Below are 13,410 nucleotides of genomic sequence, written 5' to 3' on the forward strand. Positions count from 1 at the left end.
GCAGGCAGAGCTCTGACTGGGGCGGCCCTCTGACTGACACGGTGATCTTGCTAGGGCGGCGCTCTGACTGACGCGGCCCTCTGACTGGCGCGGCCCTCTGACTGGGGCAGGCAGCGCTCTGATTGGGGCGGGCCCCTGACTGGGGCAGGCAGTCCTATGACTGGGGCGGCCCTCGGACTGGAGCGGCGCTCTGACTGGCGCGGCGCTCTGACTGGGGCGGCGCTCTGACTGGGGCAGGCAGAGCTCTGACTGGGGCGGCCCTCTGACTGGCGCGGCGCTCTGACTGGGGCGGCCCTCTGACAAGGGCAGGCAGCCTTCTGACTGGGGCGGCCCTCTGACTGGGGCGGCGCTCTGAATGCGGCGGCCCTCTGACTGGCGCGGCCCTCTGACTGGGGCGGCGCTCTGACTGGGGCAGGCAGCGCTCTGACTGGGGCGTCCCTCTGACTGGAGCTGCGCTCTGACTGGGGCGGCCCTTGGACTGGTGCGGCGCTCTGACCGGCGCGGCCCTCTGACTGGGGCGGCACTCTGACTGGCGCGACGCTCTGACTGAGGCAGCCCTCTGACTGGCGCGGCGCCCTGACTGGGGCGGCGCTCTGACTGGGGCGACCCTCTGACTGGCGCAGCGCTCTTGCTGGGGCGGCACTCTGACTGGGGCGGCGCTCTGACTGGGGCGGCCCTCTGACTGGCGCGGCGCTCTGACTGGGGCGACCCTCTGACTGGGGCGGCCCTCTGACTGGGGCGGCCCTCTGACTGGCGCGGCCCTCTGACTGGCGCGGCCCTCTGACTGGCGCGGCCCTCTGACTGGCGCGGCCCTCTGAAGGGGGCGGCGCTCTGACTGGGCAGGCAGCGCTCTGACTGGGGCGGCCCTCTGACTGGCACGGCCCTCTGACTGGGGCGGCGCTCTGACTGAGGCAGGCAGCGCTCTGACTGGGGCAGCGCTCTGACTGGGGCGGCGCTCTGACTGGGGCGACCCTCTGACTGGGGCGGCCCTCTGACTAGAGCGGCCCTCTGACTGGCGCGGTGCTCTGAAGGGGGCGGCGCTCTGACTGGGGCAGGTAGCGCTCTGACTGGGGCGGCGATCTTGCTGGGGCGGCGCTCTGACTGGGGCGGCCCTCTGACTGGCACGGTGATCTTGCTGGGGCGGCGCTCTGACTGGGGCGGCCCTCTGACTGGCGCTGCGCTCTGACTGGGGCGACCCTCTGACTAGAGCGGCCCTCTGACTGGCGCTGCGCTCTGACTGGGGCGGCCCTCTGACTAGAGCGGCCCTCTGACTGGCGCGGTGCTCTGAAGGGGGCGGCGCTCTGACTGGGGCAGGTAGCGCTCTGACTGGGGCGGCGATCTTGCTGGGGCGGCGCTCTGACTGGGGCGGCCCTCTGACTGGCACGGTGATCTTGCTGGGGCGGCGCTCTGACTGGGGCGGCCCTCTGGCTGGCGCTGCGCTCTGACTGGGGCGGCGCTCTGACTGGGGCGGCCCTCTGACTGGGGCGGCCCTCTGACTGGCGCGGCGCTCTGACTGGCGCGGCGCTCTGACTGGGGCAGGCAGCGCTCTGACTGGGGCGGCCCTCTGACTGACACGGTGATCTTGCTAGGGCGGCGCTCTGACTGACGCGGCCCTCTGACTGGCGCGGCCCTCTGACTGGGGCAGGCAGCGCTCTGATTGGGGCGGGCCCCTGACTGGGGCAGGCAGTCCTATGACTGGGGCGGCCCTCGGACTGGAGCGGCGCTCTGACTGGGGCGGCTCTGACTGGGGCAGGCAGAGCTCTGACTGGGGCGGCCCTCTGACTGGCGCGGCGCTCTGACTGGGGCGGCCCTCTGACAAGGGCAGGCAGCCTTCTGACTGGGGCGGCCCTCTGACTGGGGCGGCGCTCTGAATGCGGCGGCCCTCTGACTGGAGCGGCCCTCTGACTGGCGCGGCCCTCTGACTGGGGCGGCCCTCTGACTGGGGCGGCGCTCTGACTGGGGCAGGCAGCGCTCTGACTGGGGCGTCCCTCTGACTGGAGCTGCGCTCTGACTGGGGCGGCCCTTGGACTGGGGCGGCACTCTGACTGGCGCGACGCTCTGACTGGCGCGACGCTCTGACTGGCGCGACGCTCTGACTGGCGCGACGCTCTGACTGAGGCAGCCCTCTGACTGGGGCGACCCTCTGACTGGCGCAGCGCTCTTGCTGGGGCGGCACTCTGACTGGGGCGGCGCTCTGACTGGGGCGGCCCTCTGACTGGCGCGGCGCTCTGACTGGGGCGACCCTCTGACTGGGGCGGCCCTCTGACTGGAGCGGCCCTCTGACTGGCGCGGCGCTCTGAAGGGGGCGGCGCTCTGACTGGGCAGGCAGCGCTCTGACTGGGGCGGCCCTCTGACTGGCACGGCCCTCTGACTGGGGCGGCGCTCTGACTGAGGCAGGCAGCGCTCTGACTGGGGCGGCCCTCTGACTGGGGCGGCGCTCTGACTGGGGCGACCCTCTGACTGGGGCGGCGCTCTGACTGGGGCGACCCTCTGACTGGGGCGGCGCTCTGACTGGGGCGGCGCTCTGACTGGGGCGACCCTCTGACTGGGGCGGCGCTCTGACTGGGGCGACCCTCTGACTGGGGCGGCGCTCTGACTGGGGCGGCCCTCTGACTGGGGCGGCGCTCTGACTGGGGCGACCCTCTGACTGGGGCGGCGCTCTGACTGGGGCGACCCTCTGACTGGGGCGGCCCTCTGACTAGAGCGGCCCTCTGACTGGCGCGGTGCTCTGAAGGGGGCGGCGCTCTGACTGGGGCAGGTAGCGCTCTGACTGGGGCGGCGATCTTGCTGGGGCGGCCCTCTGACTGGCGCTGCGCTCTGACTGGGGCGGCCCTCTGACTGGCACGGCCCTCTGACTGGGGCGGCGCTCTGACTGAGGCAGGCAGCGCTCTGACTGGGGCGGCCCTCTGACTGGGGCGGCGCTCTGACTGGGGCGACCCTCTGACTGGGGCGGCGCTCTGACTGGGGCGACCCTCTGACTGGGGCGGCGCTCTGACTGGGGCGACCCTCTGACTGGGGCGGCGCTCTGACTGGGGCGGCCCTCTGACTGGGGCGGCGCTCTGACTGGGGCGGCGCTCTGACTGGGGCGACCCTCTGACTGGGGCGACCCTCTGACTGGGGCGGCGCTCTGACTGGGGCGGCGCTCTGACTGGGGCGGCCCTCTGACTGGGGCGGCGCTCTGACTGGGGCGACCCTCTGACTGGGGCGGCGCTCTGACTGGGGCGGCCCTCTGACTAGAGCGGCCCTCTGACTGGCGCGGTGCTCTGAAGGGGGCGGCGCTCTGACTGGGGCAGGTAGCGCTCTGACTGGGGCGGCGATCTTGCTGGGGCGGCCCTCTGACTGGCGCTGCGCTCTGACTGGGGCGACCCTCTGACTGGGGCGGCGCTCTGACTGGGGCGACCCTCTGACTGGGGCGGCGCTCTGACTGGGGCGACCCTCTGACTGGGGCGGCGCTCTGACTGGGGCGGCCCTCTGACTGGGGCGGCGCTCTGACTGGGGCGGCGCTCTGACTGGGGCGACCCTCTGACTGGGGCGACCCTCTGACTGGGGCGGCGCTCTGACTGGGGCGGCGCTCTGACTGGGGCGGCCCTCTGACTGGGGCGGCGCTCTGACTGGGGCGACCCTCTGACTGGGGCGGCGCTCTGACTGGGGCGGCCCTCTGACTAGAGCGGCCCTCTGACTGGCGCGGTGCTCTGAAGGGGGCGGCGCTCTGACTGGGGCAGGTAGCGCTCTGACTGGGGCGGCCCTCTGACTGGCGCTGCGCTCTGACTGGGGCGGCCCTCTGACTGGCACGGCACTCTGACTGGGGCAGGCAGCGCTCTGACTGGGCGGCACTGTGGCTGGCGCGGTGCTCTGACTTTTACACGTATGTGCACAGGGCTGACCCACTACCCGTGTCACATGACTATGGGAGACATACATGAGGGGTCAGGTAGTAGACTTTTGGCTTGTGTAGAAATCAAAGTTTTGCCCTTTTTCTAGCACAGGTGAGAAAGGCTGCAGTCAGGAGCTATCATAGGAGCCATGTCTTTTTTTCAACAAGGACACCCAGCGACCTCAGCTCTTCCGGTCACGTGGGCACTGCAGCGGCCGCTCTGCACGCCGGTACTTGTAGTTTTCTTGGCTTGTTTTCTCGTGTGCCTCACCAGGCGATGGGTGCAGCAGTTCCTGAGCTGCTGGTCTGTCTGCAGGCTGGGCTACTATCAGCAAAATGACATGCTACGTAACATGGGTGTGGGATAGATACAATACAAGTTATTGCAGTGGGCGGGCCAGGGGTTAATCCAGTGGAGTTTATGGCCTGGTAATGTGATCCTCTGCCTGCCTGACAGACGCTGCTGCACAGTGAGGACTGTGTGACACACCTGCTGCCATACTGAAGTGTCTCCAGTACTATGGGCTTCAAGGTGCGAGGCCTGTGCTTGGTGGCCCTTGTGGCAATGCTGGCCTATCTGTGCAGGGACACGTATGACCCAGGTAAATGGCATTTGTGGGCGAGGTTTTTTTCTATAGGTAATGGATGAGATGTTCTGCATACGCGGAGCAGTGTTCGGCCATCTTGTATGTATAGCACCCTCCCCTGCAGGGTAACACGCTCTCTCTGTGACTTAGTGATTGCTGAATGAAAGGGCTTGGCCAGGTCTGGCAAAAACGTCTGCAGCCAGTCCGTGTGAATTCTCCCGGTGCGCTGTCAGGATTCTCCGGTGCCGGCATTGAGACCGGACGGTCAAGTGACATCAAGTATGCGATATGCATATTTCCGACCATATTGACGTGCCCGGCCTTACACAATTCACTTGTATTGAGCGAGGCTGCTCACGTCTAGTTGGAATATGGCTGGGAATATGCAGATTGACCTCCCAGCACGGGAGAATCCTGACAGTGCGCGAAGTGTGATTCACAAATCTATAGTCGCATAGAGTGACTGCAGATTTTTGAGCCAAACCTGGACAACCCCTTTAATATAACACTAAGTCTGAAGCTCGCACTATGCAAATTAGTGGTTGACTAGTCTGGGGGTGCTGATTTTCATGGATTAATCATGTAAGCTCATCCCTGTCCGTGTGAGAGATGTGAATTTTAACAGCAACGTCACCGCCGGCTCTTTGCAGATCTTGCAGCTGGCCGACGTCTACATCACAACTGCCTCCCTATACATGCACAGTGCGCCGATGAAGCTGGGGATGTACAGCTGACTTCATTGTGCATTCCCAGGGTGGGAGAACATCTCGCGCATGCGTCCTATTTGTGATAACGTCATTCTTGCAAATGTCCAAGCGATTTCAGCATCCCTTGGAAAAGTGCTTGACAACTTGGTCACACTATATAAATCCATGCAACCGGCATGGATTTATATAGTGTGACCAAGTTAATAGTTAACCCCTTTCTGATGTATGACCTAATAGTATATCATGGTGACCTGGGCCGATTGAACCAATGACGTATTATTAGGTCATATGGCGATCGTGCCCGCACACAAGCGGTGCGAGGCGATCGACGCCGGGTGTCAGCTCTGACTATGTCCAGGGAGCGGTCCTGCACCGCTCCCGGCACATTAACCTCCTCAATGCTGCGATCGAAGTCTATCGCAGCATTGCGGTGGCAAGGGGAGGTGATCATGATACTCACCTCCTCTTCCGGCCTCCAGCGCTGTGTGCCATGGCTCCCGGATGTTGCCATGACGACCCGATGTCGTCATGACAACATCCGGGTCACCAGACAGCAGGAAGATTCTTTGGTCATTCTTCTCCCTGTGCAGCACTGACAGACTGTATAGCACAGGAATGGTGCTGCATTCCTGTGCTATACAGGCGATCAGAATAAAAAAAGTAAAAGTCCCATAGTGGGACAAAGTATAAGGGTATGTGCCCACGTAGCGTTTTTCAAGCGGATATGCTGCGGAATTTCCGCAGCGTAAACGCTTGAGAAACGCTATGTTATCCGCCCCCCCATGGTCCCAATGTGTTTACGCAAGTTCAATGCCCATGCTGCGGGGAAAAATCCGCAGCATGTTCATTAATTTTGCGTTTCCGCAAGCGGAATTGCCTTTGCAGTGCAATAAAAACCGCCAGGCAATTCCGCATGTGGAAAACGCACGATAAACGCGTGCGGAATGCCACATGCGTTTATTCGGGAGAGGACATGCAGAAATGAAGCAGAAAATTTCTACTTCATTTCCGCAGCGTGGGCACATAGCCTAAAAGTCCAAAAAGTGTTTAAAAAATAAAAAAAAAATCCACCAAAAATAAAAATATAATGTACACATCAATAAATATTATTATGAAAAAAAAAAACAATAAAAGTACACATATTTGGTATCGCCGCGTCCGGAACGACCTGACCTATAAAACTGTCCCACTAGTTAACCCCTTTAGTGAACACGGTAAAAAATAAAAAACAAAGCATTGTTTTTTGCTTAATCATCATACCGCCAGACAAAAAATGAAATAACACGATCAAAAAGACAAATATAAATAAAAATGGTACCGCTGAAAACGTCATCTTGTCCCGCAAAAAACAAGCCGCCATACAGCTCAATCAGCCGAAAAATCAAAAAGTTATAGCTCTCAGAATAAAGCGATGCAAAAAAATATTTTTTTCTATAAAATAGCTTTTATTATGTAAAAGCACCAAAACTTAGAAAGACCCGAAGAATAAAGCTATAACCCATAAAAAAAATTCTGGAATTTCTGTTTTTTGTTTATTCTGCCTCCCAAAAATCGGAATAGAAAGCGATCAAAAAATGTCACGTGCCTGAAAATGGCACCAATAACAACGTCAACTCTTCCCGCAAAAAACAAGCCGTCACATGACTCTGTCGGCCAAAATGTGGAAAAATTATAGCTCTCAAAATATGGCGATGCAAAAACTAGATTTTGCAAAAAAAATGCATCTTTTAGTGTGTGACAGCTGTCCATCATAAAAACCCAATATGATTCTGGTATCGCTGTAATCGCACCGACCCGAAGAATAAAGTCGTCTAATCACTTATACCGCACGATGAACGGCGTTAAAAAAATAAACTCTAGGGTTAGGGATTTTTTTCAAAAGTAAAAAAAAAAAAAAAAAATTACGATATGGCGACTAGTGTTGAGTGCAAGTGCTCGCTACTTGAGTTTGGATCGGGTGCTCGGGTATGCACTGAGTATCGCGGGTGCTCAAGTGACATGCTCGGGTCTCCGCCCCATATGCTTTGTGGCCAAAAAAACCTTGCGGGGATTGACTGCCATGCATGAGCGATCCCCACATGTTTTTTTTTGGGTGTCTAATAACCATGAAACATGCGAGCGGGGACTCGAGCATGTCCCTCAAGCATGCGCGATACATGGTGCATACCCGTGGACCTGATGCAGACTCAAGTAGCGAGCACTTGCGCTCAAGACTAATGACAACTTATTCAATATGATGACCTAATGTTATCAAATTCTGTGTCGTACCTCTGGGTTCAAAATGTTCACTATACCCCTTGATAAAATCCTTGAGGGGTGTAGTTTCCAAAATGGGGTCACTTGTGGGGGGTTGCGTGACGTGACACATGACTAAATGACGTCACCGCAGGTCCTTTTAGACCATCGCGAGCCGTACAAGAGACCGGACGCATCGTACTGGAGACTGGGGGCCATCGGAAGGCAATTATAATGTATATTTTTTATTTTAAATTCTTTTATTAACAGGTACTATGGTACCCGGGACTGGAGAAGAATCTCCTCTTCTCCAGACCCGGGTACCATCCGCACATTGAATTGCTTAATATCCGCATGTGCACATGTAGTCATGCGGATATTAAGCGATTCAGTAGAAGTCAATGGCGGCAATTGCGCTGCGTGTCCGCAAAACTAGTGGACATGCTGCGTATTTTTCCGCAATGATAATCCGCAGCAGAAATTTCCGCAGCATGTGCACAGCACAAGCGGATTATCATTGGGGATCATGGGGCACGTATTACCAAGCGTTTTTTAAGCCTTTTTGCTGCGGAAATTCCGCCCGAAAAACGCTTGAAAAATGCATAGTGGGCACGCAGCCTAAACGTTAATTTACTTTAATTCATCATTTACTAAGCCACAAAAAGGGGCTAGTTAGATTGCAGGGAACTGTTGCTATATATATTTAGGGAAGCTAGGGCAGCTATCAGGTTCCCTTCAATTCGGTAGTGCACCTTGAGGACAATGGTTTTTATTACTGAAATGCATGTGTTTTGGGCTAAAAAAATTTGCGTTAGGGTTTCATTAAAAACGTTTCACCATTTGCCTTCTATAGCCGCTGTGATCAGGGCTGTGGAGTCAGTAAGCCAAACCTCCAACTCCATGACACCGACTCCCTCATACATGGCTCATGTTTAAGTGATAAATTTACTGTAGCACAGATTCATTTCAGCTAAAAGTCTAGACCCTTAGATCAGGAATAGGACAGACATTTATAGGACATTTCATAACTTTCCCAAATTCTAATGAAAAAATATTCCTCACAAACTACATTGAACTACTGTACCCAATTTATTATATATTTTAGGAGTTGGAGTCGGCCCATTTTATACCGACTCCACCAAAATGGACATTGACTCCAACTCCACGACTCCGACTCCACAGCTCTGGCTGTGATGCATTGTCTATTGCTGAATGCAGAATGAGTTATGAGAATCTATCAGTGACTGTCTTTTTCTGAGCTCCTCGAAGATGATTTATGATCACAGACCACTGCAAAGTTGAATGTGCAGGGAAACCAAGAGGTTGTAAAAGTCAAACAATTTTTGTAATGAAACCTAAATGCATTGAAGTAAGGGCTCGTGCAGACGGCGGTATTATCAGTTTAGGTGTGATCCGACAAAACATTGAATTGCACGCGGGCCAATGTTATTCTATGGGGCCGCACACATGTTCGAATTTTTTCCTCGGAGAAAGGGGGAAAAAAAAATCGCTGCTTGTCCGTGTTTGATCCGATATTCGGATTACACTCAGGCATGCAAGTCCAAAAGTGTGTGGAAACCATCTAACTACATTCTGAGTGCAGTCTGATTTCCATGCACTGACACAATGGAAAAGATGGAGAAATTTTGTTCTCATCTTCTCACAGTGTGCGCCGATGTTCTCATCCGAGAGGCTCAAAGCACACTTATCAAACTCTGATCAAAGTGTCATTGGCATAATCAAACCAATTCTCTCGCATGAGAGAATCTACGGCGTCTGCACGAGGCCTAATAATAATAAAATACAAAATTGTACACAAAGGTTGACTACCCCTTGAAAAGCCAGTAAATGTTGTTTTTATTGTGGCAAATTGTGTGCATTTGCATTATCTCACAGATCAGTAAATGATGCAATTGTAGCGCTTACCCCAAACAGCAAAACTGTTAGCGTGAACAATAAGGCTAAGGTTGCACAGCGACTTCGGCCGTGACATCTGTTACCTATAGGCTAGGGCCACACAACAACTTTGGCTGTGACATCTGTCACACATAGGCTAGGGCTACATACACAATGACGTTTGCTGTGACTTATAGACTTGGGCTACATAGCGACTTTGGCCAGGACATCTGTCACCCATAGGCTAAGGCTACACAGCGACTTTGTGACTTATAGACTTGGGCTACATAGCAACTTTAGCTGTGATATCTGTCACGCATAGGCTAGGTCTACACAGCGACTTTGTGACTCATAGACTTGGGCTACATAGCGACTTTGGCCAGGACATCTGTCACCCATAGGCTAAGGCTACACAGCGACTTTGGCTGCGACTCATAGACTTGGACTACACAGCAACTTTAGCCTTGACATCTGTGACTTATAGGCCAGGGCTACACAGCAACTTTAGCCTTGACATCTGTGACTTATAGGCCAGGGCTACACAGCAACTTTAGCCTTGACATCTGTGACTTATAGGCCAGGGCTACACAGTGCCTTTGGCCGTGACATCTGTTGAGCGATCAAAGTTCACTAGGTGTTGCTGCTACATGGCAGTGTAATACAAGTGAATAGGTTCTCATTGCGACCTTGAGGATACTGTGATAAGCAAGTCGGAAAAAATCAGGCGCAATTGGATTTCAACTTTAGTGAACTTTTAATGAGCTAAACATCCCATATAGTATGAGACATAGTGCCCACATCAATAGTACCAAATATCTATGTAATATCTACATAGTGCTCGCAGGCATAGTGGCCAAAATATGCCCTAAGCCAAAGCATTTACATGATTCCAATAATAATGGCCATTTAATAACAGGCATAGTACCTAAATGAAGTAATGTCAACTGTAGTGCCCCAGTACAACAGCCACAATTCCATTAGCAGTGGTAGCCATAAGACTAACTAGGCAATGACAGTGTCACCAGCCATGGTCCACATAAAATAATGCCTGCCATTTCTTGCTCCATATACTACTGCTCATATTGACTAGTTCATTACATGTGAATAGCCAGCCAATAGCATTGTGCAGAAGAAGACTATAGGTAAATGTAGTTATTGTTTCTTTTTATATGCTAACGTTATCTGCAACATATAGCGACCTATGAGCTCCGTTAACCACTGGCTTATATAACTAAAGGCCTATATCAATGTTAGTCAGTGATCACAAATTTCACCAGTGTGATAATATGAATTTCTCCTTTAAGAGCAAATGTATTCACACAATGTACAGCTTTTAATAAAACTATTTTTTTATAACTGTCTGTATGTTTCTCTGTCTCTTCATTCTTTTTTTTACAGCAAGCCTTGCGGAGGCTAGGGTTATAGTTACTGGTGCCAGCACTGGCATTGGGGAAGAGATGGCGTATCACTATGCCAGGGCTGGAGCACATCTTGTGCTGACTGCAAGAAGGGAAAATGTTCTGATCACGGTAAGCAATAGAGATGTGCTTATAATGTATTAACTAGTATCTATGTAGAATAAAGGCTAGAATTACATTTGCATACAACGGATTTATTATAGCCTACAGAAAAGTGTAGGTTGGGTGCTGTAGTTGGAGCAGTAAATAAGCAATGTTCGTGGCAGAGATTAAGCCAAGGCAACCCAATGAGGAAAGTGGTACATGTAAACGCGCCTAGACAGCCCCCTGGTCCCCACTCAGTGTTTCTACAGTTGCCTTCAACTAGGCATTTGCTGCAGCACCTCCAGTTCGGCTGGACTATGTTTTGTTTTTTACCTTTATAGCATAGGCTCAGAACCTGAGAAGAGCAACTAAACCAACGGAGCTTAGCTTCTGCAAAATATAGAAAAAAACAAAAAAGATGGTATCTCATGTAATACTTCTCATTCCTGTGTAAAATAATTCCTCCTTCGTTTTTTAAGGCTGCCACCCACATTTTGGAGTCTGATTTTACATATTTTAAGGGTAAGAATGGGTGACATCTGTGCCAGATGTCTTCCTTCTCTGTACTTCCACAGGGACCATGTGGACCGTTGTATCTATAATGGCACTGTAACTTCTAATTTGAAGAAAAAATTCCCAGTCTTTAAATCTGAAAATGAAAAAATAAATATTTTCAACATCAAGATAATCTGTTAAACTGTTGAAGGCAAGATGTTCTCTTTTCAAATCGACAGTGCCGTTATAGATGACCGTTTTCATCTTTCCTGGTCTTCAAGGTACTGCAGAGGGGCCACACAACCTCACAGGGAATCCTGGGATACGGACAGCCCGACTAACAGTCAGACCTAGAGACTGTGGTTTCAATTTGTTGCCCCATATTTTAGCAGCAAGCAGTTCTAGCTTCGCTCAGTTCCTGCTGTCTTGTGCTGAGTCTGTTGTTACCCGCCTGAGTTTCGCAGCCGATTGTCGCATTGTAATTCGAGAATTGTGGCTTCCAGAGAATTTGATGTCCACTCCTCAACACTGAAATTGCAACAACAAGAAGGAAAAGTCATTGAATGATGGAAATCAGAGGATGGATAGACATGGTAATGATACGTGATTGATTAAATTTGGAGACAAAATTTATGAGCACACCGCACAGAAATGCATGCACTTACATGCCTTGGCTGCTATCTAGCGAGGTTATTAATGGTTGTCTGAGGAACACGCAAATTATCAAGATCTGTTGGCAATTGCTGACCAATGACATCCCAGATATGCTTGATGGGAGACAAGTCCGTAGACGCTGCAGGCCATGGTAGCACATTTAGGCCATACAGGCTGCTCACAGTACCATGAGTAACATGAGGCCTGGTGTTATTGTTTTGAAAAATTGCTCCTGGGACACTTTGGAGAGCATCAATTCAATCACTTTGAACTTTTCTCAATATCTGGACATGATTCTACAGGGTAATGTCAGGAAACTACCCACTGATAGGATTCAACACAACTCACTTAAAAATTATGCAAACTAACCTGGGGAGAGAACTTCATTTTTATTACCCTAGATGTGTCTGCTTTTTACAGTAAGGCCATGTGCCCACGTAGCGTTTTTGCAGTGTTTTTACGGCTGCGAAAACGCTTGTAAAACCATCTGCCATGCAAAGCAATGTGAATTCGGATGTGCTGTGCACGTGATGCGCTAATTAGCGTGCCGAATTCGCATTGCGTTGCACAACGCAGCATGACCATTTCTACCGCGATTACGCTTCAAATTCGCGGTCCATTGAGGAACATTGAAACGCAGCAAACCCGCAGGTATATGTGGATTTGCTGCATTTCAATTAAATTCAATGGCCGCGAATTTGCAGCGTAATCGCGGTGCGTGTGGTACCCGGGATGAAGAGGAGACTACGACTCCTCTTCATCCCGGCTACCACACGGTGAAAAAAAGAAGTAAAAAAGTTAAAAATAAACAAAAACCTGTATATTCACCTCTCCGGCGGCCCCCGGTCTGCTCCCGCCCACGTCCTCTCTCCTTGGCGTCCCGCGGTGTACTGTCAGGACCTGCGGTGATGTCATTTAGTCACCTGATGGTCACGCGACCGCTGATATCGGCGGTCAGGTGATGGTCGCGTGACCATCAGCTGACTAAATGACGTCACCGCAGGTCCTGACAGTACACCGCGGGACGCCGAAAGAGAGAAGATCGCAGGATCGCCGCCGGGAGCAGACTCGAGGAGACCGGAGAGGTGAGTATACAGTTATTTTTTTATTTTTAACGTTTTAATTCTCTTTTTTTTTTTTTTTCTTTTACTATAGATGCAGCATTTAAAGCATCTAAGTTGGTCACACAACATAAATCCATGCCGGTTGCATGTATTTATATTGTGTGACCAACTTGTCAAGCACTTTTCCAAGTGATGCTCAAAATCGCTTGGAAAACTGCTTAAAAAAAACGCTGAAAAAACTCTTCTCTGGCAGAAAAAACGCATGTAAATCTGCATGTAAATCTGCATGCGTTGTTTTCTGCCAGAGAGTGGCAAAAATTCTCTGCATTAAATCTGCTACGTGGGCACATAGCCTAACATACAACATTGTTTTGGATTACCTTGTGTCAGCGACTA

At 52.3% G+C, this 13,410-nt stretch overlaps 1 protein-coding gene across 1 annotated transcript in view; it reads left to right on the plus strand.

Moving 5' to 3' along the window:
• The first annotated feature begins 4,039 nt into the window (after nt 1-4,039).
• Nucleotides 4,040-13,410, plus strand: part of HSD11B1L (hydroxysteroid 11-beta dehydrogenase 1 like) — a 151,350-nt gene continuing 141,979 nt past the window's right edge. The window contains 2 exon segments of the mRNA XM_073660444.1: nt 4,040-4,476; nt 10,698-10,828. Of these exon segments, the coding sequence (XP_073516545.1) occupies nt 4,395-4,476; nt 10,698-10,828 (213 nt within the window). The 5' untranslated portion in view covers nt 4,040-4,394.

The sequence above is a fragment of the Phyllobates terribilis genome, unplaced genomic scaffold (assembly GCF_046119375.1).
Source record: "Phyllobates terribilis strain yellow unplaced genomic scaffold, ASM4611937v1 Scaffold_1__5_contigs__length_1240528914, whole genome shotgun sequence".
Classification (NCBI taxonomy): Eukaryota; Metazoa; Chordata; class Amphibia; order Anura; family Dendrobatidae; genus Phyllobates; species Phyllobates terribilis.